The sequence below is a fragment of the Pollicipes pollicipes genome, unplaced genomic scaffold, assembly GCF_011947565.3.
Source record: "Pollicipes pollicipes isolate AB1234 unplaced genomic scaffold, Ppol_2.1 Scaffold_7261;HRSCAF=8764_pilon_pilon_pilon, whole genome shotgun sequence".
In the NCBI taxonomy this organism is placed as follows: domain Eukaryota; kingdom Metazoa; phylum Arthropoda; class Thecostraca; order Pollicipedomorpha; family Pollicipedidae; genus Pollicipes; species Pollicipes pollicipes.
In genome coordinates this window covers 13102022-13128650 of record NW_023597054.1, presented here as the reverse complement: position 1 = coordinate 13128650, position 26629 = coordinate 13102022, and the positions used below count along the sequence as shown (strand labels likewise).

At 52.8% G+C, this 26629-nt stretch overlaps 2 protein-coding genes across 2 annotated transcripts; both read right to left on the bottom strand.

Annotated features, from left to right (window-relative positions):
* Positions 1-571: 571 nt before the first annotated feature.
* On the bottom strand, positions 572-5009 carry LOC119111054 (sodium/hydrogen exchanger 1-like). The gene is given in 4 exon segments (XM_037234881.1): positions 572-634; positions 701-1732; positions 1734-2324; positions 4980-5009. Coding segments are annotated over 4 exon segments (1716 nt in total).
* Positions 5010-7611: 2602 nt separating this feature from the next.
* On the bottom strand, positions 7612-24989 carry LOC119113108 (aspartate aminotransferase). Its single transcript, XM_037237442.1, has 9 exons — positions 24877-24989; positions 22981-23113; positions 22549-22683; positions 21838-22029; positions 20416-20455; positions 11315-11405; positions 9565-9668; positions 8957-9110; positions 7612-7833 (listed from the first exon to the last, which is right to left on the bottom strand). The coding sequence occupies exons 1-9, from the start codon at positions 24955-24957 to the stop codon at positions 7612-7614; spliced, it is 1152 nt and encodes a 383-aa protein (XP_037093337.1). The 5' UTR covers positions 24958-24989.
* Between the last annotated feature and the right edge of the window lie 1640 nt (positions 24990-26629).

The window sequence follows — 26629 nt, the reverse complement described above, 5'->3', positions numbered from 1 at the left end:
ACATCGGCCAACTTATCAGGCCGCCCTGCGATGTGGATATGGTACAGTCAGCTCACAGTCGGCCGTGCGGTCAGCCAACAGTCGACTGCACGTTCAGCCCACAGTCGGCTGTACAATCAGCCCACAGTCGACTCTACAGCCAGCCCACAGCCGGCTGTACAGTCAGCCAACTGTCGACCGCACAGACAGCTCACAATCGGCAACGCAGTGGGCTCACAGTTGGATGTACCGTTAAGTAACGGTCGTGCGTACCGTCGACCCGCGGTCGCGGACAGTACCGCGAGCTCAAAGGCGGGCTCAGCTCACAGTCGAGTGTACTGTAGGCCGCCCCCGTCCAGGGTAATTAAATCGCCGCCGCTGCCGCGCCGCTCCTCGTCTCGCCTGGCGCGGCCGTGCTCCGACGGCTCGCTGCCCAGCCGGCGCCGGCCGAGCCCGGCCGAGCCGCGCCGCGCCGCCTCGCGCAGCGCGCCGACCACCGTGCCGTGCCGCGCCTCGTCCGGCGCCGTCTGCGAGGCGCGCAGCAGCAGGCGCGCGTCCATGTCCTGCGCCATGTGCACCTGGTCTCGCGCGCTCAGGCACGGGGTTTGGGCAGCTGCGCGTCCTGCGTGACGTGACGGCGGTAGCTGAAGCGACGCTGCGCGGGCGGCGCCAGCCGCGGGCTGCCGCTGGCCGCGTCCGACACGGACAGCGAGGAGCTGGCGGTCAGCCGCTGGCTGCTCTGGCCCATGTTGGTCACGTCGTTGTAGTTCTGCATGGCGTCCATCATGACCAGCCTGCTGAACGTCTCCATGAGCTTGGGATCGCGCGCGCGGTTGTGGTGTCCGCGCGTCAAGCACGGGAGCAGGTACTGGTGGTTGAACTGTTTGAAACGGTGGCGCACGTTGTACGTCAAGGGGTGGCCGACGATGTTCTCGACGCCAGCCTTCAGGTGGTCCAGCGTCCGCTCGTGGATTCGCTCGTTCATTGTTAGCTTCCGCTTGTTCGCGCGCTCGACGCCCAGCCGCTTCACCAGAGGCTTGATGGTCATGCCCTGCACGAACACGGTGAAGTACACGACGGAGATGGTGGTGGTGAGGAACATCTGCTGTTCCTTCACCAAGTGCGGATCGATGAGCATGACGAGGGCGAAGGCGACGGCCCCGCGCAGGCCGCCGTACGCCATCACGAACACGTCAACGGCGGCGATCGGACGCAGACGCAAACGGTTGGCAAAGGCGGTCAACACGACTACACTTATCGAACGGAAGACAACACAGAAGAGGATGGTGGCCAGTACAAAGGCCAGGTTCCAGTCGTGGTGGTTATGCACGGTGGCCACTCCCAGCAACATGAAGATTGCCGTTTCCGAGCAAGAGGCCAGCATCTTCATCATGTACTTGATCGTAGTGTGCGACTTAGTGGATACGTTCGTAATGACATAGTTCTTCATCGTCAGACCGCAGAAAGTGATGGACAGAATGCCGGAAAGATGGAAGATCTCGGCGTTCAGGTACGCCAAGAACGGCATGGTGAACACAAAGATGGGCTCCATTACACGAGCCTTGTCCGTGAAGCGAGTGAGGAAGGCGGTAACAAAACCCCACACCACCCCGATGAACGTGCCGCCTACAGCCGCCGAGGCGAACTTGACGAACCCCTTGCCGATGTCCGTCATCCGGAAGGCGCTGTGACCGAGAATCATGTACTCCTCGAACATATGGTACAGGCCGACCGTGACGGCGTCGTTCAGCAGGGCTCTCGCCGAACACGACGATGTATAGCACATCATTCACCTGGATCTCCTCGAACACAGCGAGCACGGCCACCGGGTCCACGGCAGAGATGAGCGCCGAAAACAGCAGGATGTCCAGCAGCGACGTCTCCACGCCGTACACACCCGTCATGCCCACCAGGTACAGGCCGCCGGCGATCGCGAACGTGCTGAAGATAGTGCCGACCACGGCCATCAGCAGGATCGTGCCCAGGTTGTCGAAGAAGAGCCGATTGGGCATGAAGTAGCCAGCGTCGAGGATGATGGGCGGCAACATGTAGAGGAAGAACGTGTCCGGGTCCAAGTGATGCGAAGCCTCGATGTCGCCCAGGCACACGTACAGCAGTGCGCCGACCCCGATGCCGAGTCCGATGAGCAGGCACGACTCCGGCACCATCCGCGACATGTGAGGCACACTGTGAAACGCCATCTTAGCCAGGCCGGCGATCAGGATCCAGCAGCCGATCACGAACGGCGCCTGCACATGCTCAAAGTCCACCTTGCCCACCTCGAAGTAGCGCACGTGTGTGTAGTGCCGATTCGGGTCGTACGGACCGAACAGCGGGTCGTGGTACTCGAGCGTGGCGTTGGGCGGCGGCGGCGGCGGCGGCGGCGGCGGCCCGCCGGCCACCGCTCCGCCACCCGTGCCGTTGCCGTTCGCCGCTCGCTCGGCGGGGTCGGCCGGCGGCGCGGCGTCCACCAGCACCAGCGGCACCAGCAGCAGGAGCGCGTGCGACCACCGGCGACGCGCGGACATGGCTGCCGACCGCCGCCGCCGACGAGGGCGCCCCCTGACGGCCTGGCGACGGTGGCGCCGCTCGGCCGCCGGATGTCGGCGGCGACCGCTGGCGGATGCGCCTCATTCCCGCCCAATGCTGCCCAGAATCGCGACGTAATGGTACTCAATGCGAGCGCGCTCGGCGCGGGCGGACGCCGCCGGCTCATTTTCGCGGGTCCGTGCGCCTTGGCGGGGCACTGAACCCCACTTCCGAGAGCGGCACCAAGGAGGCCTGAAGCGGCAGAGGCCTTCTCGGGAGCTAGCTGTCCGCCAGTGCGAGGAAACACGACCCTTCATTTGTCGAGTTCATGGCTGTTGCTAAGGCCAGGATACAAAGGGCTATTTACCTGCCCTCTCCACTCGAAGTGAGGCGAATGATGACGAATGCAACATATCTGTCTTTGAACTATGCAGGCCGCGTTCCAAAAACGTTATACCATTGTGCAACGGGCTTAAGCGCATTTAGTTGGCTGTCATTTTGACCAACAAGGGCCACTAGTAAAATTAAATCTATTGCCTTAACTCTCAAACAAGTATGCTTCAAATCGTGCACTATTACGTACAATCCGTCATTGTTATCTCGGGTGCATGCCAAAAATATCACGGCAACCTTTTGATCCGATGCTGAACATCCCAGCTCGATGACGTCTTTCGTGCACTTAGCACAGGCATACTAAGGTAGCAACGGCATGCAGCTGGAACATCACGGATTGCCACAAACTTTTCGTTTACCACGCTGGGACCGTTTCGAGCAAAACATACAGATGTTTGTATATAAATATATATATATATATATATATATATATATATATATATATATATATATATATATATGCTTATATATATATTCCAGACATGTTGACGTTTTTTACTGTGGTAGTCTGATAGGACCTGCAGTGATCTATTGCTTGAATGTAAGAAACACATGTACCCGACCACCTTTTCCCTGACGCTATGGCATCTAAGCATTTCTTACAGGGTATTCAGGTTTCTTCTTTTGCGTATGTGTTGGGGTGAATCGTTGTCAAATTGAGTTTTAGCGTCAGCAAAGGATTAAAAAAACAACGCACATTTTCTTGTCAAACCAATCAAAGGGCAAACCCAGGAATCATTTGATCCAAAAATGAAGAAGAAAGCATTTGGTGAGTGAAGCATAACTATTTCTTACTAAAAAGTATGGGCAGTCAACAAACTTATTTTCACACTCAGTCACCTTGCTACCTACGCTTTTTGTTTGGAATAGATTCAACAGGTTTTCGGCCTAGAAAAGTTGCATGCGGGACTGGACGTTGTAAGCAGCGCAATACCAGGCGTACCGAACTCCTCCCTGTGGCCTGCTTACATGCTATCCAAACAAGCGTTTTATTCGTTTCGAAGCTGCACTGATTACGTGCTGTTGTGCGTCACGCTCCGATGGCCACGCAGCGCGAATATTTCTTTTTCCGCTTGCGTGTCAACAGACGCAGCGCGCTTCACGAACTTGGCGATCACACGCGATCACGCGCTTGGCGACCACAGCCGATCATATAACCCGCCCAACGAAAACAAGCGTATACGGAGCAGGGTCGTTACACTCGCACGCATCCCAATGCGTACAAACAGTATACTGCACGCACTGCCTATGTCCGTCCGCCGGTCAGAGACCCAGACCTGCTGCGGCTCTGACAAACAGGAAGCTCTCGTTGTCGGGTTTATTGGCACGTCCTTGACCCCGTCATCCTGTGAACCACATTTGGCGCTAGGTGGGCTCATTGGGATCACAACCATGAGCTGCCGAAGGCTGTGGTCTCCCACCCACATACAACGCAGGTCTCATCAGACTGATTTGCGCGTTGTGGGACCTTCAGGCGCCATGTTTACACATGCACACTTCTACGAAGATGCTCACCGAATCGGGATTACTTGTACGTGTACGCGCCGCGTATATGAGGGGGCACATGAATGCCAGGAGTAATAATAAAAACGGCGAGTCACAGGAGTCGTGTCCACAGAGTCCGACACACGCATGATATAGGGTCATCGATTTACGCAGAGCTTGATGGGCGCACGCGCCTTCATTGCGTGCAGGAAAACACAGGCAACAGCGCTGCCTGCTCCCGCGCCACAGTCCGCTCTGAGTCAGCGGGCGCTGCCGAGGTAGCCCAGCGCGCAGCGGGGCCGATCGGCGCCGTCTGCTGCACGGTGCCGGCCGCGGACGAGCGTCCCTGCGCTGCTGGCGGACGTGCCGCGGCCAGCGCCACGGGGCCGAGGCGGCGCTGAGGAGTGTCCGGGAGGCAGGCCGGTGTAAGCCGACCCGGCGCCGGCACGTGACGAGCTGCTGGCACGAGGAGGGCAGAGGTGGGACGGGGAGGGCGGACGCGGGCACTGCCGAGTCGCCGGCGCCGCTCTGTGCACCCGAGGCGGCATGGAGACAGGCGGCGCCACTTTGGTGATGCTGCTTTATTAACGTACGTGCTTTGCATCGAAGTTTCGGGCGAACATGCTTGCTGTCAAAGCGGTCAGGCTTCAGGCAGCGTTGATAGCTTTAGTGCTATTTCAATGAATATGTGATTATCGTGCTATTATAAATCACAACAACACATGTAATATTAGCAAACTGTTTGAACAGTAAGATGCACATTTGATCACATCATAACAATCATGATGATACATTTCAATAAATATGTGATCATGTTATTATGTATCACATAACATGTCATAATAATAACATACACATAATACTAGCAAACTGAGCACTGAGATGCACATATGAATGCATCATTCAAACATTTAGCTCAATCGACGTTTGGCACATGTATTTATACCGTGAAAGATTCAGTGAAATTATATAACGTTTAAATCAAGCTGGAAATTCAGTCAAGTCCTGAGCCGTGTAGCCAACTGCCAAAGGTGCGTGCAGCTGCCACAACCCTCTCCCACAACCGATCCAGGGAACATGTCCCTATCTGACGCCCGGAGCTGCCTGATGCTGACAGTGCTCACTGCCATAAGCTCCAGGCCGCATTGCAGGCACTGTTTGGTACCGGGACAGCTGAGAGGCAATAAGAAGGCGAATCGAGACCACGGGTTAAGGCTCAGCGAGGCGCAATATCCGGCACCCCGTCCGGTGTTAAGCCTGGCAGGCGGCCATGCCATGCACGGTAGCCAATGAAATTAGCTCACATTTGGTTCGGTGCGACCACCGCCAGATTGGGCAGCGTCACGTCGTCATGGGTTGGGCCGTGCTTGGGATCCATGCACGAACCAGCTGATTAGCGTCATCACACTAACGCTGCCAGAATGAAGGGAAGCGAGGGGAGCATGCGGGTAATCGCTAATCAGGCAGGGTTACCAAGCTGGACAATTAAGCACCACCATTACCGGAGAAGGGGACCAGGCACGTAACGCGGCTCGCGGACAAGAGAGGTGAATGACACTTCTCCCGAACAAAGGAGATGAATAACACTGCTCCCGGTCAAGAGAGGTGAATAACACCGCTCTCGAACAGGAGAGGCGAATAACGCTGCTCCCGTTCAAGAGAGGTGAATAACGCTGCTCCCGGTCAAGAGAGGTGAATAACGCTGCTCCCGGTCAAGAGAAGTGAATAACGCTGCTCCCGGTCAATAGAGGTGAATAACGCTGCTCCCGGTCAAGAGAGGTGAATGACGCCGCTCCAGGTCGAGAGCAGTGAATAACGTTGTTACCGGACAAGAGAGGTGAATAACGCTGCTCCCGGTCAAGAGCGGCGAAGAACGCTGCCCCCGGTCAAGAGAGGTGAAAAACTTTGTTCCTAGACAGGAGAGGTGAATAACGCTGCTCCCGGTCAGGAGAGGTGAATAACGCTGCTCCCGGTCAGGAGAGGTGAATAACGCTGCTCCCGGTCAAGAGAGGTGAATAACGTTGTTCCTAGACAGGAGCGGTGACTAACGCTGCTCCCGGACAGGAGAGGTGATAACGCTGCTCCCGGTGATGAGGAGAGGTAAACAACACAAACTGCTTCAGGAGATGACAGGAGGCGAACAACCTTGCTCCCGGAAAGGATCAAAAGCAGCAACACTGCTCCCGGAGAATACGGGAGAGGAACAGCACTGTACCCGACCCAGAAAAGAGAGGTGGGAAACAAACATCCCTTCCAAAGGATGGAGAATACTAGAAACTTTAGAGGAGGTAAAGTGCATACAATACCCATGTGACCAATTGATTTCGCCATCGGGGAACCTGACACTCCTTGAAAAACACTAGTAACCATACAAAAGACTTCGGCTAGCCTACCGTGAAATCATAGCTGTGCCTTTAGGTAAAACTTAATTTTGACCTTAAAACATGCATTTCGAAGCAGCCGCAAAATCCATGGATAAAAATGCTGATCAGCCACGACCGTGGCTTGCGGTATACTGCATAAAATCTGCATCTGCATACTACATCCTCCGGTAGCGTTCGCATACTATTCACCCTTTTTAATCAACGTGCTTTCCATGTAATTTTACCGTAGTCATAGTCACAAACTGCAGATTGCATGGAATGCCGTACGCGCAGCGGGTGCGGAGTGGGCGGCGGCGCAAAGCGTTCTCCGCCAGCGCCACCTACTTCACCGGCTCCGATAGTGCTGCCACCTTGTAGCGAATTCCATAAACACTGAATACAGGGCCTGCCGGTAGTTTGGAGTTTATGGGATGGTGAGACATATTTGGCGATCGCCGATGCCCTTTTGATACTTATTTTCCCCATAAAAATATCAAAAATGCTCTGGCGCAGTGAATTAACAAATAAGGCACGTTAGTCGAGAACAGCAAACATGTGTCTTTGCAGGTATCTCCGTAATGAATGATATATGTCACGTCATTTTTGGAAGACTCATACAAAGCAGTTCTCTTCATCTACAGTGTATTATCCAACACTTCTGATATACAATACCCAAGACACGCATAGAAACTCTGCTACATAGTACCTGCCTTCACAAGCTCTCTGCCACTAACACGGCGATAAGTGCTCTACCACAGCGAGAGGTTCCCCACCACTGCCCCTGACCCCTGCGCCGTCTCGGTCGCAGGCCCCTGGCCTCTGCACCGTCTCAGTCGCAGCGCTGACAGCCTCTACCACGCCGTCAGACCGCACCACCTCCGACCACGTCCGAGTGGCGTCTGACCCAGGCCTGCAGGCGGCGCACCCCGGCCACCAGTACGGGGCAGTGACGCTCGATGAACGCCTCGTCTACCGGCCGTCCGTCGGCGACCGCCTCCAGCGCCGCCGCGCCGTCGAAGCAGACAAAGCAGAAACGCGTCACTAGGGCCGAGTCGGGCATCAGGAAACACGAGCTGGCCATCAACTGCAAGGTGGAGCAGAAGGTCAGGTGAAGCAGGAGGTCGGGGTGAAGAAGAAGGTCGGGTAGAACAGAAGGCCGGGGTTGCATGGTGCTTTTATGTCTATGACACGGCCTGAGTCTGTGACAATGGGTTTCGGTGACAGCTACACCACTAGTGAGCAACACTAAATGCCCGGCATTTGTCCCAATGACACGCCTTTTGCATGATTATAAACAATGCTTTACCTTGCGCGCCCAAAATGCAAGCGAGGAAAAAGGGGTAAAAATGCACGAGTCCTACGACTTTGAAAAAGAAAACTAAGGAAACCCAAGCGTGATAAGAAACGTGAAATGTGAACGCATCATGTGTTAGTCTTTTCAATGCTGCTGTCCAGAGGTGATGCTTTTTGAAAATCCTCGCCAGGAACATTGGGGGCTGTGGTCCATTACTGCTACATAATACACCCAACAGGCATGGAAAGTTGCGCTCATGTTTAGATATATACCGCCCAAATTCCCAAAATATGTGGCCGTTGACACGTGAAAGAAAAGCTACCTGCGCTCCGCTTCAACTCATCATGCACATGTGTTGAAAAAGACGACGATGGATCAAAACAAAGGACGCGCTATAACGTCCAGCCTGATTTCATGAATAAGTTTGACCACGGCCTGCAATGCAAACCGTTCTCCTGGCGCCCTCTACACACGGAGATCAAGCAGCTTACTCCTGGCGCCCTCTACACACGGAGATCAAGCAGCTTACTCCTGGCGCCCCCTACACACGGAGACGAAGTAGCTCACTCCTGGCGCTCTCCACACACAGAGGCGAAATATCTTACTCCTGGCGCCCTCTACACGCGGAGGCGAAGTAGCTCACTCCTGGCGCCCTCTACACACGGAGGCGAAGTAGCTCACTCCTGGCGCCCTCTACACACGGAGGCGAGGTAGCGCACTCCTGGCGCCCTCTACACACGGAGGCGAAGTAGCTCACTTCTGGCGCCCTCTACACACGGAGGCGAAGTAGCTCACCCCTGGCGCCCTCTACACACGGAGGCGAAGTAGCTCACTCCTGGCGCCCTCTACACGCGGAGGCGAAGTAGCTCACTCCTGGCGCCCTCTACACACGGAGGTGAAGCAGCTGACTCACAGCGACATCTGCCTCCTCGAGCATGGCGTCCACCATCTGCTGGCCGGTGAAGAGGCCGCGGGCCGCTAGCCCGGCTCGGCACACCTCGAAGTCAGGCATGAAGTAGTAGCCCGCCTGACTTGGCGTGCCTTTGACACCGACGAGCGCCAGCTCTCTGCGGAACCGCAAACGTAAGACAGCGGTCGGTACGAGCGAACTCGTCAAACGCTGCGCTCATGCGAGCTGGCATCTTCCGACGCCTTTGCTAGTCTGTCGCCCACCAGCATGCATCTAGGCAATGAACGCCGAGGTTACTGTAATGCATGATGCGTCTTGGATGGCAACGCCTCACGATCACCACACGCCTAGCCTTCCCTCGTTGGGTGCGTTACCTGCAGCGGCCAGCTGACCATTCCGTGACAATCGCAACCCAACACCACGCCAAGCCAGCCGCACGCGCGCACCTGGCGCAGAAGGAGCCGACGGCTTCCAGGAGGCGGGCGCAGTCAGTAGCGTATCGTCGCAGCTCGGGGGCCTGCTCCGGCTGCAGGGCGGCGGCCAGCGCGTACTGGACGGGCGCCGCCGCGCAGCTGAACGTGTTGGAGCCGGCCGAGCGGACGGCGGCCAGCAGCGGCTGCAGGCCGGGCGGGTAGTGGGCGTAGCCGAGGCGCCAGCCGCCGGCGCTCAGCCACTTGCTGAAGCCCGACATCAGGATCGTGCCCTCGGGGTACACCTGGCGGCAGAGGCGCGCGGTTACCAGGTGAGGCAGGGGTCGATGCACACTGCTGACCTGATTGGATCCATCGGAGGCCACTTGCGTTGAGACGTGGGAACGACTAGGTGTTGGGTAAAATCTAGTCGATTTGTAACATGCTGTGGTGTTCCGCCACGCGACACAGCAAGGTTACACAGCGACACATCCGAGCTTTTCCGCTGCCTCGTACTGCTTACGTAAGCGCATGCGCCTGGGTGGAGAGCTCGGCGTGGCAAGTGTAGCAGTGGTCAGTTCAGCTCGACTTGAGGTCAGCGTCGTTCCAAGGTTATTCTACTGAAAGCGGTTGTGCCTGCAGCGATGCCACACCAGCGTTTCTTCTTTTCATCGCCCGTGGACGCGTGAGCAGCACATTTCAAAACCAGTCTGGTTCGCTTCCGACTTGTGAATGGAACGTGCTAATATGCGTGACTCGCCGAGCCGTGACCCTGGGCGACGTATGCCACGTGGGCTTAAGGCGCGGCAGATGGTAGCTGGGCCCAGAAGAGGGATCAATGATCTTCAAATGGTTCCATCGTGACTCCGTCTCCGCAGGAATGTGACTGGGTGCAGCAGAGCCGACGGGCGTTTGGCCGAGGTTGTCATTAGATGTTTGTGAAAACTCGTGGGAGACCGTATAATTACAAAGATTTGCACTGGCATGAATCCCAACACGTAATCAAGCATTCTGCTTAAAACATGCGTTCATATCAAAGAATTAAAAAGTCGTGTTCAGATGAAGGTATATCTAGGTACCGAATTAAATCAGATTTTTTATGCCGTGTCTTGCTTGCTAACAACATGGTGCCATACAAAGGAAATGTACTTAAGCGGGAGAGGCTACTGCGATGCTACTCAAGAGGCTACTCAATGCGATGCATGCTTCATTAACGAAGTCACCAACCGTAGTATGATCTGGAACGCTCCACTGAAAATGTGACTTCGAAATTCTGATCCCAATGATATCAGTCCTGTTTGTCACATCCGACCGAAGGGATGCACACACCGGGGTTAAACGCCCAATGGTGTGACTTACAATCCTGGAAAAAAGCTACACAGCTCTGTTTGTTACAACTGGCCGTCAAAGTGTACATCCCGCGAGCAGATGCTGCTCAGCCGGAGCGCGAACTCCGAAGACGGACCCCGGGCCGCCGAACAGAGGACGACCTGCGGGCCCGACCGACCGGTGGTCAGGCAGGCAAGGTTCGAGGCCGCCGAACAGAGGACGACCTGCGGGCCCGACCGACCGGTGGTCGGGCAGGCAAGGTCCGAGTCAGCAGCCGAACAGACCTGCGGGCCCGACCGACCAGTGGTCAGGCAGGCAGGGTCCGGGTCGGCCGCCGAACAGGGGACGACCTGCGGGCCCGACCGACCGGTGGTCAGGCAGGCAAAGTCCCAGTCGGCGCCGAACAGGGGGTGACCTGCGGGTCCGACCGACCGGCGGCCAGGCCATGCAAGGTCCCAGTCGGCCGCCGAACAGGGGACGACCTGCGGGCCCGACCGACCGGTGGTCAGGCAGGCAAGGTCCCAGTCGGCCGCCGAACAGGGGATGACCTGCGGGTCCGACCGACCGGTGGTCAGGTAGGTAAGGTCCGGGTCGGCCGTGCCGTCTGTGACGTCAGACGGACCTTTGCCATGCTGACGTGGCCGCCGCCGAAGGTGAGTCGGCCGTAGATCTCGTCGCAGAGCACGATCACGCCGTGGCGCCTGCAGGCCGTGCTGAAATCGAACAGAGCCACCGTGCTGACAGCTGGACAGCAGGGCAGCTCGGAAACACATCGCGTCCAACTTAGGGGTCGGCAAAAAGGTCATTGTTGCATCGAAAGTTTGCAATTGAGTCTGATCAGGATTTGGACCAACGTTTGGAGAGATTGTCAGTCGGCCGGTTATTTTACCAGGCGATCGACATTTGCCAGTGGCCAAGAACGGATCTATAAGCGGAGGCAGGGCACACTAAAGGATACATACCCCTCCCTTTTAGGTCCCGTATGGCCTGAAGGGCCCTTTGTGACCGACGATCAAGAACACGATCGGATGGCCCGAACAGCCTGAGAGACGGGGCCGTAGGTCGCTTTAGGGATCCCCGGCCCGTAAGACCGGAGTTCCTTGGAACTAAGCTATGAAGGATCCCCATAAGTAAGTCGGAATGCCTTTTGTAACAACTGGAGGCCCCTGTGATAATGCGAGCCTAAGGCCTCCAACACCGAACACTCAGCTCCGTATTGGTCTGAGCCTTGGGGGCCTACTTCCCAAGCAAGGATAAGGCTTAGGCCAGCGATTTGCTTTGCTCACAACCTCTGACACAATGAGAAAATTCGCTGTGTCGGTCAAGGGCCCACAGTGTCTAACGGGAGGTCCTGTGTCGACAAGGGGCCCCGAGTCGGTCGAGGGCACATTTGCTGAACAAGGACAGGGACGGGACTCCGAATGGTAGAAGGCCTCCTGCGTTAGTCGGGGCCCTTTGGCAATGGAGGGAGATGTGAGAGCTTGCGATGCGAAATCTCAATGAGACAATGGTAGCGCTCTTTTTCTGTCCGAGGCCCTACGCGGAACCATTTCAGCCAGAGATCCGATCAGCGAAACCGGAATCCCTCTGCTAAAATATTGGAGCCATTTTCCCCGTAAGGGATCCTTTTGTGTCAAGAGGGGCTCCCTGGGCGATCCAAGGCAAACTGCCCCGATCAGAGGGTCTCCCGCGTCAGGGAGAGGACCGACGTAGCGTATACCACTCCAATGGCATCCGAATGGGCAGCGTTTGTTCAGTCATTGGATTTTAAGGGCGCGTCAACGGCAATGGCCGTTTGCGTCCGACGTCCGGCGTTGCAGCTCCCATAGGCTGCGTGGCATCAATCCCGAGGCCAACAGCAGGCGGTGATAAAAAAAGGGAACGAAAGCGACCACGTTTCAAAAGAAGAATTGCTTAAACGCTTTATAAAATCAACTTCTACGTTTGGAGGGTAGTCCGAGCTGTAAATCTCACTTGAGTGGTTTTCGGATTGGTAATTGGGAGTGCAGTCCGAGCGATTTACGGCTCGGACTACACTCCCAATGTAACAGCTGATTTCATAAAGCGTACAAACATTCTTTTTTGAAACGTGATCGTTTTCGTTCACCCGACGACCACCGCCCGCTGCTGGCCTCAGAACCGACGACACGCAGCATATTGAGACTGCGGCGTCGGACGTCGGAGTATTTGCTTATGAAGTTTCGGGAGCGCGCATGCTCAAAACTATATTACATAGTTTTTCACTAATAGAATACAAGGTATGGAAAGTCACATGGTGGACATGGGCTCGCGACGTCAATGCAGAGTCTAACACCATTTCCATCTACAATATACGTTCAATCCACTAGATCTTCAATACTCTGCAGATCCCCGAAAATCTCCGGCAAAGCCACTGATTTTTATTGTTTCAAAATAAATCACTGAGCCGTTGATAAATAAATTGGACCGGTGGCTTCTTTGATATTGTCATTTATTGCCTGATTAATTCATTTCATTGCCTTTTAAATAAATACGTAATTGCATCTTTCGGTCGCTTCTGGCCTTTGTTTCATCTAAAGAGCTTTAACAAATAAGCCGAAGAAAATCGAGCCCGTCAAAATCAAGTGTGTCAAGTCCAGCAACTTTTATAGAGAGGAATTTTCACCAGCAGAAGGCCATCCGTCATTCCTGATGCCCCCTGCTTATCAAGACTACGGCTGTGCCCGTGATAGCAGAGGAACCTTAAGTTCCACATACTCAAATTTACGCAGGAACAGAAACCGTACATATTTGCATGATTTGGAAGACTTCCTCGGACTTCATGAACAATATGGGAGTATTCTCTGAAGGCTGTTTGAAGAGGATCACGACAATCTTAAACTTTCCACGCAACATTGGACACGAGGCGATACGAAAACAGCAGGAGACGCGGATAAAATATACAACACCAGCGTGAACGGACCATTTTAACCGTTTCCTCCAGTTCAACTGACGACAGCGACCATTCCATTTTGCAGGTGCTGCAGGTTCCAAAACGATTCGATTCGTCGTGGTCTGCTCACACCGGCCATTGACTTACGGACGCCAGACACACACACACGTGGCCCTGTGATACGCCCGGGGCTACGTGTCGCCTATCTGCCGTCCATCTGACCGCGTAATAACTTTACTGACTGCTTCATACTTTGCAATAGCTATCGCGGCCGTGGACAGGATAGGCTTGCTTTCTTCTGCCATTTCCCGTCCAGCCACGCTGGGCGTGCTTTTAGAGAAGAGGAGCCGGTGCATTCCAGCTGAATGCTTGGATGCCCAGCGCATAACTTATGTTTTGCCGTAGTTGTCGTCGAGTACCAGTGGTTTGTGGGTTGCATCTCTTTGTACACGCAACTATTTACGATGATTTAAGCTGCCACTGAAGCCTTAGATACGACTTACATTACGACGTACAGGTCGTCGTGGATCCCAACCTGAACACCCTCGAGCACGTCCATGGTGTTCAAATTGTAGAGCACACGCACATTCTTCCAGATGACGTCACCTGCTTTTGACGCGTGCCAGACGGGCATGAAAACAGTATAAAAAACAACAGAGGCCTCGTCAGGCTCGTCTCACGCAGAAGACACTCCCACGGTCGAGTCGAATCGTCATCGATCAAGGTCATGACCTTCTCGGAACGTGAGGTGGATAGTGACACGCCGTGCAGGGACACTATCTGGGTAGGGTGTTTACTGGAGACTTACGAGGCGTGACGGAATGCGGGTTTCCCTATCAACGTTCCACACAAAGATGTTTGGTGATCGCTACGACAGGCGTAAAATTATCGGTAACCGCTAGACAACGTATCAAAGTCGCCGTTGATCATCCATAAAAGAATATGACTTCCCACACCGCAAGAGCATCAGCATCACTCAGGGACGGAACTACATCTTTGGCATTGAGGATGGAAAGGGAACCGGCAGGTAGTGGCATGATTCGGAATATGGGGGGGGGGGGAGGGGCGAGGATATGAATTTCACGATTAAGGTGAGAGGCAGCTATGGAAGCCATGCTCCCTTCCTCACGTCCATCCCAGAGGAATCCCGCCAGCTTTCCCTTGGACCAAAGTCCTTACACTTTTTACGCTTTGCAGGTACTTTATGTTTAAGTTTTTACAGGCACTTTAGTTTAAAACATCCGTAGTGCAAAACACAAAAAACTGGTCCCCAAGCCATCACTAAACGATCCCCAGCATAAGAACGCCCCCGAATCAAAATCAGCGCCCCTTCACGCCGACGAGGACTCTGCTGCCCGGATGGGCCCCTATGATTCGATTTGGCACCCTCTTGATGAAATCCTGACTACGCAACTCTGCACGGGTGGTGTCGAATGCGCTACAAAAAGCTAGACTTTCACACTGGAAAAAGGGGTATGAATTTCGTCGAGCTTTTTGCTGAAAGGAGTCTTGTTATCAAATGGACAGTATTCGAATACCATTTCCCATATATATATATATATATATATATATATATATATATATATGTATATATATATACATACATATATATATATGTATAGATATACATATATATATATATATATATATATATATATATATATATATATTCTATAATTTTGAAGTCCAACAATGCGTGAAAAAACGAAAACATTCTATCGATGAAGATATGTGTCTGCAAGCTGATCATGAGGCAGAAGTGGAGCTTAAAAGTCGCGGCGACCGTGTAAAACGTCCATCGCATGAACAGGAGGCAGCTGTCGATCGCGCAGAAATAGCATGCATATTTTCGGAATTTCAATGAAGAAAAAGCAAGCGTGGATCCCTTGGAGCGAACTTCTCGCTGATAGCGAGGCTTGTCATCCATTATCCAGCCCTCAAACGAGGTGGTCAACGTCTGAGATCGCGCTATGCGACAAAATCACAAATATTGCGCTACAAAACGTAGCAAATGCTACAATAATCAAACATAAAGCGGAGATAGAATTAGGACAGTATTGATACGATCAAAAGCTAAAAATGAAGGCATTTACCTACTCTTCGCAGCAAAGGCGAGTAAGGTCTTCCATCTCAGTGCAAAAAATGTGACCACGGTTTAACTTACACCGAGGTTCTCGTTGGGAGGGAGGCTTATCATGTGATGCCCCCCCCCCCCCCCCTCTTTCTTGTACTACTTTAGAGTTCCACGTTTAATGCCTAGAAATCATAATGGCAATAAAAATGTTTTGGATAACGAGGAGTGATTTATGACAAAAGATGTACAGCGTATCTGCTCCAATCGCTTTGAACGCTATCGGTGATCTCGTCAATCGAGTGATCAGAACTATAGGATGGCTTTTCCCCACTCTTAAGGTACAGGGCGCCGGAACTTCTCAGCACCAACACCCTTCCATGTTACAAGAAGTTTGGAACCCCAACAAGCATAAGCTCCGAGAACATTTGAGGCGCATAAACTTAATGAGTGTCAAAAAGGCCTGAATAAAGTTGAAGAGGCTGAAACGATCACAGGCTTCACAACGTAAAAGGGCACAAAATCGCCCGGGTCCAAAACAAAAACTTATTAACAAACGCAAATTGTTGCTGGTATGGTCCGAAATCCATCATTCGCTCACACAGGCCCGGACAACCTGAAAGCATTCGCGCCCAAAGTCATAAGACATTCTGTTAGCTCAACGGGCTGGCGAAGTTCCGAGACGTTTAAGGTGGCCAGGCAGTGGTTAGAGGATCTCTGAGACGTCACGGGGCCCAGAGCGGTCTTAGATCCACCCAAGGACAGACAAGGGGCCCGGTGTATGCCCGGGAGACTCAAGGAGCAGGGACCGCGAGGTTCACATTGACGCCTTAACATTACGAAAACAGATGACTCTGCTGCCGGTACTGCCACCTAGCTGCATGGAAGTAAATGCTAAACCCGGGCAAGCGTCGAAACGACCGTTGTAAGCGCAGTTATGTGGTAAAATAGCTACATTATCGCACCATTAACACATTCATGGTATCATAGCATCTTGCCATTTACAAATTATAGTCAAATCTAGCTTAAATTTATCCCATTTCCGATGTAGCTTTAAACTTTTTTCCTCTATATTTGCATCTTCTTCGTACCTTAATTTGTAGGCACAAGCAATGATTAAGATGATTAATGATTTAGATGCCTGCAACGGTTTAAAACCTTTTAAAAATTATTTGAATGCAGGACACAGCCATCTTCCTCTATGTTTGACAGGTCCTGAGCAATGTATCTCCGATTAACACGCGCTCAGGTGGGGGTCCAGTTGACCCCTCGAGGGTTTTTCCGGAATGGATTCCGAACGGCGTGGTGCACCCACGCCAAATTTTGAGTAGCTGTGGGTAATTGAATGGTGAATCGTATGATATAAAAAATAGGCGTACCTTATAAGATCGCTGACCTATGGCAGGTCAAAATCAAGCCAAGGATTCAGCGAAGTCAATTTCTAGGGAATCGTTGAATCTGGTGGAACAGCGGAGCTTTAGACGACGCTATACATCTCTGAGATACTTTCTTAGGTAACACAATAATCAAATGAACAATTACATTGACCTAGGGTCAGGCATGAAGGTTACACCAACGTCGAAACCAAGCTGTTTTATTTCCCTAGGGCCCGTTACATGGGATAGTTTCTGGTGCTCATTCCGAATCTGTTGATAACAGGAGCCACACTGGACATCTTCCATGGATTTCTTAAAGGTCAAAATAGATCACTGACCTGAAATGACCCAGGCCAACATTTCGTTTTTGGGAACATAATGCCTAGCGTGATCTTTGTTGCTTATTCAAGTGCAAAACTCGAAGCGGTCTTAGATAATTTTGGTCACCATGACCTTCGAAAGGTCAAACAAAGTCACTGACCTTAAATAATAATGTAATCTTTTGCTTAAACCAGGCAGCTAGGTTCTGGAAACACTTTGGAGACCACCCTGGAGTTTAACCTTGTTTGACCCTATTTGACTCGGAGATCATGACCTAGTAACCTCAAAACTTGACCTAAGTGAGATCACGTAAAAGCTTATACACCCTGTGGATTTAGTATCTCTAGCTTTCTCCTTAGTTCCTGAGATGTCAGGGTGTCAAATTGACCCTCCTGAATTCGAAGGAGGTCGTACTGCTCGATTTGCTGGCAGATTACAGTCTTTGCAGACGAGACGATAACCCCCAATTGCTGATTTCAGGGCAGCTGATGAGATGACACCCAACTTTAAATTCGTAAATATTTCAAGAAACTTGATTCTGCTATTTTCCATGTGGTTTGCTGTAATTACTTGGAGAGATGTAGGCATTTGAGTTGTAGCCTTGCTGTCCGCCTACTTAGCAAGGCTTCGAGAAAATCAGCTGGTCAGCGTTGGAGCACAAGCGGAGATTTGCGTGTTTTCGGAGGCCTTGTGTTCGTGCTGTTTGCACCTAACGCCACATGCAAGGCTCATATCAACCAAAACGAAGGTCCTAGAGGAATGAAAAACGACAAAAGTCTATCTTTTCTATATCGCCCTTTGACACCCAATAGTTGGACGCGGCGTTGCTGTGCCAAACTTTTCATAGCTGCAGAGAACTGAATAGCGCATTTTTGGTGTAAAAAATTAGATGCACCTTGTAAGATCGCTGACCAATGGCAGGTCAACGTCAGGCCATGGCAGTCAGTGGAGGGCATTTCTAGGAAATCGTTCAAGGTGATGCCACAACGGAGTGTTAGACCAAGCCATACATACCTGAGATAGTTTTTTGTGAATAAACCAGTCGAATTTAGACGTAAAACCATTCCATCGATCTAGGAGCATGCATGAAAATCACAACAAAATCAAAACTGACGTGCTGTTTTACTTGGGAGCTTGGTTTTATAGGGAAGTTTCTAGTGCTCATTTATAATCTATTAATGACAAGAAGCGCAACAAATATGCTCCATGGACTTTTTGAAAGTCAAAGTATGTCACTAACATAAAATAAACCAGATCAACATTTGTTTTTAGGAGCATACTGCCTAATCTAACCACTAACGCTTATTCGAATAACAAAATAGGAGCGATCTCGTTGGTATTTGGTCACTCGACCTACTAAAGATCAAAAAGGTCACTGAACTCATTAAAATTTTGCTTAGAACAAACATCTAGCTCCACAGCGGTTGCATGGGGGGGGGGGGAGGGGTCTGGGACACTTGAAACGCCAATCTTAAGTCTGACTTTGTTTGACCTTATTCAACACCAAAGTCATAAGCTAGAAACTCCAAATTTCGACGCCACTGAGTTCATATGCAGGCCAATCTACCCTGTACATTTGATGCCTCTAGCTATCTTAGCTTTTGAGATCTCAGGGGGTGAAATTGATCCCCGAGAGAAAGGTATTCAACCGGCCACCCGGGTGCGTGTACTCTTTGCTCAGAAGAGAATGAGTGTCTGTCCTCGACCTGAAAGCTTGTGCATTGTGTACTAGGCCCTTCTCTATTCTTGACTTAGAGCTTCGTCGATTGGTAGTGGGGATGACGAATGTGTTTCATCTGCCACCACAGGAGCATCCGATCGTATGCTGCTGCGAATGCAAACTATTTAGGATTGACTGTTTACCTTTTCCTAGCTGAAGTTGTTCCATCTGATGACATTAGAAGTGTCGATGAACGCATTTGACCCACAGGCAAATAACGTGGACTACAGTCCACGTGATTTCCATGTAGGTCAAATGTAAACTTTCAGGAATGTCCTGGAGTGAGTCACACATTCGTGACAGCGGCCAGATGTGCATTTGGGATCACCCTGCTTTTACGAAAATACACACCTTTTATGAAATAAAACATTTATGCGTCCTATTTCAAACGTATTTGATTAAAACAAATGACATATGCTGCCAAATAGCATTTTTTAAAGATTTAGTCCAACCCATTTGAATCGGTGAATTTCTGGGATCAGAGCTCGCGCTCAGCAGTGCTTGTTATGTGAACCCTGACCCATACCACCCGATCGTGAAATATCATGTCAACGGCAGAATTGGGAGCCGAAAGTTTAACGTGCCTCAACACTCGGCTCGGTCCGTCCTGCCTTCTGACGCTACCTGACCTTTAGCGCGGCCGCTGCCACCGGTCGCAGGCCATGCCTGTCAAGGCCAAACAGCGAGCGCCTAACTCGACTGAAACCCACCCCGCCACTGGTGGGTGGATCGGAAAGCAGACGCTCTGACCAACTGAGCTACCGGGACGCACAATGACTCCAACCAGCCCTAATTAGGTAAAGTTCTGATAAGAATTCATGCCGCATCAGGCCTGGTAAATTTTATGGACAACAATTCACTATTCATGTCAATTGTTGAATACACACCGACAACACCGGGGTACATATGCGCTCGTTGGGGATGTCTTGTTGCAGCCCAGAGTAAACGTTAAGCTCCACATGTGACATCAGTACATCTTACGTGTATCAGAACGGGACCAGCAGAAGTCATGCGTTAAAAACATGTTTTTTCAACCAAAAATGGCGCTACACCTTGCCTTGAAGAGCTTGGGGACATCCTCCATTTTGCGCTGTTCGTGCCAATGAGACCGTGTGACCGCATAGGCTATAGGCCGGAGCTGCTCTGGGCCCAGACCCATGAACGAAGAATTACTAACTGGAAGTGTTACTCCACATTCACCCGAAGTGGGCCTGGGACCGTCTATCAGGCCGCAGCACCCAATTACGTCGCAAGACTAGCGCTTGACACAGACTGCCCGACAAGAAAATCAGAGCAAGCACGGTAAATGTTTAGTGAAGCTTACCTCAGTGCAGCCAGCTCTTGCTCCGTGTACACCGTTCCCGCTGGGAACGAAGCGTTTGTTTCAATAGTAATGGTCACGGTGAGGAGGGGCTGGTTTTCGACAAACAGACATCGCAGTGGGAGCTACCTCCATGACAAACAGACATCGCAGTGGTAGCTACCTCCATGACAAACAGACATCGCAGTGGGAGCTACCTCCATGACAAACAGACATCGCAGTGGGAGCTACCTCCATGACAAACAGACATCGCAGTGGGAGCTGCCTCCGTGACAAACAGACATCGCAGTGGGAGCTACCTCCATGACAAACAGACATCGCAGTGGGAGCTGCCTCCATGACAAACAGACATCGCAGTGAGAGCTGCCTCCATGACAAACAGACATCGCAGTGGGAGCTGCCTCCATGACAAACAGACATCGCAGTGAGAGCTGCCTCCATGACAAACAGACATCGCAGTGAGAGCTGCCTCCATGGCAAACAGACATCGCAGTGGGAGCTGCCTCCATGACAAACAGACATCGCAGTGGGAGCTGCCTCCATGAAAAACAGACATCGCAGTGAGAGCTGCCTCCATGACAAACAGACATCGCAGTGGGAGCTGCGTCCATGGCAAAATCTGGTCTCATTTAGGCTTGGCACACTGCATTGCGGAGGTTCTTAACACTTTTGGAAAACTCCGGAAGTCGGTGCGAACAGGCCGTAGTTCAAAATGCATGTGTTGCGTCGCATACCAGTCCAAACGTCTACGAAGATCTACCATGCGACATTGTAAAGGGGTCCGTCCATAATCAACCTTACGCAACTGAAAATTAAATACCGTTCATTACGTCACCCATTTCCACGCCGTTTTACAGCTCCCTTTAATTAAGCACTGGTTATGCTAGGTGAAATCAACTCCCCGCCCTTGTTATGTTGTGCTCAGCATAACATCCCAAAAAAGGTGACGCCCCAAATTGACCTAGAAGCGCGAAAACAAAACATACGGTGTGCTGCTCATCATGACAAGAAGCCTACGGCATCCTGCGTAAACGGTCATAAATTACCTTTAAACTTCTTAGCACAAAGTTAACAACCACACCTGAGCGTGACGTTACGCTGTATATGCCCTCCGTAACCCTTGTTACGCCTATGTTACCTTTCACTCCACCCGCTTTTTGCGGAACGTAATTTATGAACTGCCACTTTCATAAAAAAGAAGCCGGGCGCTCGTCGCACGATCTTTTTTTGGAGCGCCAGCGACTGCAGTGGCCATATGGGCGCTCGCGGATCATTTCACAACCAAGATTCGAACCCGGGCCCCATCGTAGGAGCCAAAGGTATTAACCATTCGGCAATTACACCCCTGTATGAACGGCCCCCAACTGAGCCCGCAACTGCTGTTGGTAGACTTGGCGTTTTGCTGGGCGGCACTCTCCTACTCACTGGGATTTCCTGGGTTGGTGAGCACGAGCATTCTGTGCGGCTTCAGGTTTCGTGAGCTGAACAGGTTATCCAGATCCGCTGGCGTCAGCTTGTAATGGCTCTCAGCGTGCGTACGCAGAATAGTTGCCTGATGTCCCGCTAGGCGGCTCTGCGGCTCATACGTGGTCCAGGCGGGTGCCACGAGTAAAATGTCTGTGGGTAGCAAGCAGTCGGTGACAAGGATTTTCCGAATAATCCGACGAGTCATTGAGGAACGCCGCCAGACAGCCAGAGGCAATGCTAGGAAGCAGACAAAGGGCGGAGGATGAGTAGGTCATCGTGAGGGTCGATCAAATTCGTCTTAACGCTGTGCAGGGGGGTAAAATTAATATTCAATATTCACGTACTGGCTCAGAACGGATTTCCACCCGGAAATCGCAAACTGGACCGCAAACCATCGTGGAATGCCGTTCTGAGGTTTCAGCTCCCGCACCCGGTAGGCCTAGTTGCGAGGCTTTTGTGACGATCGCGCAGATACCTCAGTTGACTGTTCTGTGTAACTCATAGCATACCGCGGCGAAGCAAAAACCGCTGTCTCCAGATGCGCGTTATTGCATCGCAAATATGCAAGGCAGTAACGGGCACCATATGCACCCCATTCGAAATGAGCTAATGTCTTGAGACACGTGGCCGTAATGGATGTGTAAACAAACAATGCCACAGGCGACTGACCTCCACTGAAGACGTTCATGGTGAGATAAATCAGCTCCTTGGAGCCGGGACCCACCAAAACTCTGGCGGGGTCCAGGTCAATATCATCATATCTCTTGTGCAGACCACAGATGGCTTGCCGCAGCTCTGGAATGCCTGAAAATGCGTACGCTTGATGTCTGCTTGCGAGTACCATAAAAATGAGTGCTGGCAGCTATGCGTGTTTCTCTCAACTGTCTCAGATAGATGGGCATGCTCGGGCCCGGCTTGGATGCGTTGATCTGGCAGGACATCCGCACAGGCGGCCCACGCCCTCTGCTCACCACCCACCAACAGATACGCCGATAGCAGATAACAGATTCCCTCACCACTCACGGGGAGGCAGTGCTGCTTAGCCATCCCCCCCCCCCCCCTAGCCACAGGGCAGCCAGCATGCCTTGCCCTCCCGCTCACCGGCCACCGGTAGGTAAGCGTGCTCGGCGGCGTGTTCTCTCAGAGCGGTGACGGCGCAGGTCGGCACAGGGAACGGCGCCTGGCCGAACGCGAAGTGGCTGATGTCGCGCCCACTTCGCTGCAGCTGCTTCACCTGCCGATCAGAGGCACACACTCAGCTGCAGCTGCTTCACCTGCCGATCAGAAGCACACACTCAGCTGCAGCTGTTTAACCTGCGGATCAGAGACACACACTCCGCTGCGGCTGCTTCATCTGCCGACCGGAAACACGCACGCAGCTGCAGCTGCTTCACCTGCCGATCAGAGACACACACGCAGCTGCAGCTGCTTCACCGACCGACCAGAGACACGCACACAGCTGCAGCTGCTTCACCGACCGACCAGAGACCCACACTCCGCTGCAGCTGCTTCACCTGCCGATCAGAGACACACACTCCGCTGCAGCTGCTTCACCTGCCGACCAGAAACACGCACGCAGCTGCAGCTGCTTCACCTGCCGATCAGAGACACACACTCCGCTGCAGCTGCTTCACCTGCCGATCAGAGGCACACACTCAGCTGCGGCTGCTTCACCTGCCGATCAGAGGCACACACTCAGCTGCAGCTGCTTCACCGATCTACCAGAGATACACACTCTACTGCAGCCGCTTAACCTGCCGACCAGAAACACACACTCAGCTGCGGCTGCTTCACCCGCGGACCAGAGACGCACTTTCAGCTGCATTCAGCAGGAAGGCGATCTGGAGGACGGTGGTCACGTGTGGTCTAGAGGCAACTGGCCATGCATGTTATAGAGGCAGGCGGTCTCATGTGGTCTAGAGGGAGGTAGCCACATGAGGTCTAGATGTATGCGGTCGCATGTGGTCTAGAAGCAGCCGATTGCGTGGGGTTTAGAGACAGGCGGTCAAGTGCGGTCTGAAGGTACGTGGTCGCATGTGGTCTAGGGGCACGTGGCCGCCCGTGGTCTAGAGGCAGGTGATCATCTCCGGCCTACAGACGGGTGGTGACGTGTAGACATCAGGCGAGTGGCCACCTGCTCGGTGGCCTCTGCAGACGGCCGCCTCTGACCCACAGACGGGCAGTCGCATGTAAACCACACATGCCTAGGGCGCCTGGCCTACCTGGAACTGAACTGAACTGGACTGGACTGGGCTGGGCTGGGCTGGATTAGAATGGACTGAACTGCATTTGGCTGAACTGAACTGGGCTGGGCTGGGCTGAGTTGAACTGGATTACAATGGACTGAACCGCATTTGGCTGAACTGAACTGGGTTGGGCCGGGCTGAGTTGAACTAGATTAGAATGGACTGAACTGCATTTGGCTGAACTGAACTGGGCTGGGCTGAGCTGGGCTGGGCTGGGCTGGGCTAGGCTGGGCTGGGCTAGGCTGCGCTGGGCTGCGCTGGACTCGGCTGGACTGCACTGGACAGGACCGGGCTAGGCTGGGCTGGGTTTGGCTGGGCTGGACTGGACAGGACTGGGCTGGCCTGGGCTGGATTGGACAGGACTGGACCAGACCGGACTAACTTCTCCGAATCGTCGGAGCTACATGAATGAGAAATGCTGTCAATTTTATTTTATTATTCAGTACGGATCACAAGATAAAAGATAACATACAAGTACCCATCGCTAGCTTCCCAACCTCGAGCGACATGTACAACTGACGTGGTGAGAACAATGAACGTAGCTTGCGAACAGTGCGCAAGTAAATACAGTGCTCATGGTGTGTTCAATGCGTGCACATGAATCCAAGCAAGTCCAAGGTGTCAACAACTAGTCACCATGGCACTTAGGACGAGCCGACAGCCCGGGCACCACGATATCCGCGTCGCACACGCGGCCTGCACTCCCTTGACCATCCACTCCACCAGTCCCACCGCGCCTCGGTCAGCTCACCTTCTCGTTGAAGGCGAGGTTGGACGCGCCGCGGTCGCTGCGCACCTGCTCCCTCACCAGAGACTCGTCCCACTGCGACATGGTGGCGGGCGTCGGGTGCGTCGTCGGCGGCGCGGGACCGGCGACTGGCGTCGATTTAGACCTCGTCGGAGGGGCGCCGCCGCCGTGGAGACTGCGCAGACGCATCTGCTCCTGGCATCACCGACCGGCCATCACTCACTCGCTCACACAGACGGCCGCAGGACAACAATGACGGCACCGGCTGGCGCCCGATGCGCATGAATGAAGTCTTAATAAATAGAGAGCAGGCAGCGGTGTTGCGTAACGAAGTGAGCGGAATGCCATGCCACTCCCGAGTGCCATGCTGTCATGCACACTTATTCACCCCGCACCAGTGCTCCTAACATAAGCTAACGTGCTCCGAAGGTCATGCCAAACTAGCATTTCCCTTTCAGCAAGAAAGACAACAGTGCAAAGCAGGTGTGTCTTTAAGTATCGCACCTTCAGTCAGCTGATTGTTTCCCCGGGAAAAGTACTCCCGACATGTCAGATTCCATGATGACCGTCGTGAGCGCGCCGCCGGCCCCTCGATACACCCGCCTTCACCCCCTCGCCTTCCGGGCGCCCCTCCGGGTTCTCCTTCCCGGCGCCTCCTTCGGGCGCTCCCTCCAGGCGCCCCCTCCAGTTGCCTCTTCCGGGCGCCTCCTCCGGGCGCTTCCTCCGGACGTCCCTTCTGAGCGCTCCTTCCGGTCGCGCGCTCCAGGTGCCCCTTCGGAATGCTTCTTCCGAGCGCCCCTTTCGGGCGCGCGCTCCAGGTGCCCCTTCGGGATGCCCCTTCTGAGAGCTCCATCCGGGCACTCCCTTCCGAGCGTTCCTTCCGGTGCGCGCTCCGGGTGCCCCTTCGGGATGCACCTTCCGAGCGCTCCATCCGGTTGCTCCCTCTGGATGAGCCCTCGGCAACCCGCCTGGTCAAAATCAAATCCCTCACCATCTCGCGGAGGTTAGGGGCCGTATAAATATAAATTCGTATAAATTACGTTACACGTGGGTTATGGGGAGGGAAGGGAAGAAGATGTTGCGTGAGCAAAAATAACAAGGGGTAGGGCAGCGTGACAATACTCTCAGATGAGGTTGAAAATCATTCCAAAATTCCTCACAAACAAATTTTACACTCTTACAGACGGATACCGTGTGCCACCTCACCACACCTCTAGCTCAATAACGGGAGATAATGTTTTTTCAATTTTGATTTTTTTGGAAATTTGATCCGAACACTTTGAGTGGATGGATTTCTAGGATCGGTGCTCAAGCTAAGCAGTGCTTGTTGTGTGAGCCCTGACCCCTGCCATCTGATCGCGCAATTCCAGGCAACGGTAGAATTTAGTGGCGAAAGTTTAACGTGCCGCAATGCTCGGCACAGTCCGTCCTGCCCCCTGACGTCAGCTGACCTTTAGCGCGACCGTTGCCACCGGCCGCACCCTATACCTGTCAATAACAAATAGCGAGCGCCTAACAGCGCTTGGACAAATAGACGATGCATTTTCCGGACATGCTTAAAGAGTGTCCTACCTTATGGGGCATATTTAAAAAGCATACTCTCGTGAAATCTCACGACTAGTTGCGTGTTATAAGAGCACTGGGTAGTGACACTGCAGCATCGCCAATATATAATAAAGATGCAATTCTTAAGTTACTTTAATTACTTTCGAGCCCAAATTATGCTGCGAATGCTTTGTAACCTACGCTTCTTTGC

Bases quoted from the DNA above. Each gene is read 5' to 3' on its own strand.
- LOC119113108 (XM_037237442.1), bottom strand. From the start codon at position 24,957: ATGTCGCAGTGGGACGAGTCTCTGGTGAGGGAGCAGGTGCGCAGCGAC. The intron at 11,406-20,415 runs GTAAGCTTCACT...GTTCGATTTCAG, and splicing joins CAAGAGCTGGCTGCACTGAG to CACGGCCTGCAGGCGCCACG. The intron at 9,111-9,564 runs GCTGGCCGCCGT...GCGGTTCCGCAG, and splicing joins CCGCCCGGCCTGCAGCCGCT to AGAGCTGGCGCTCGTCGGTG.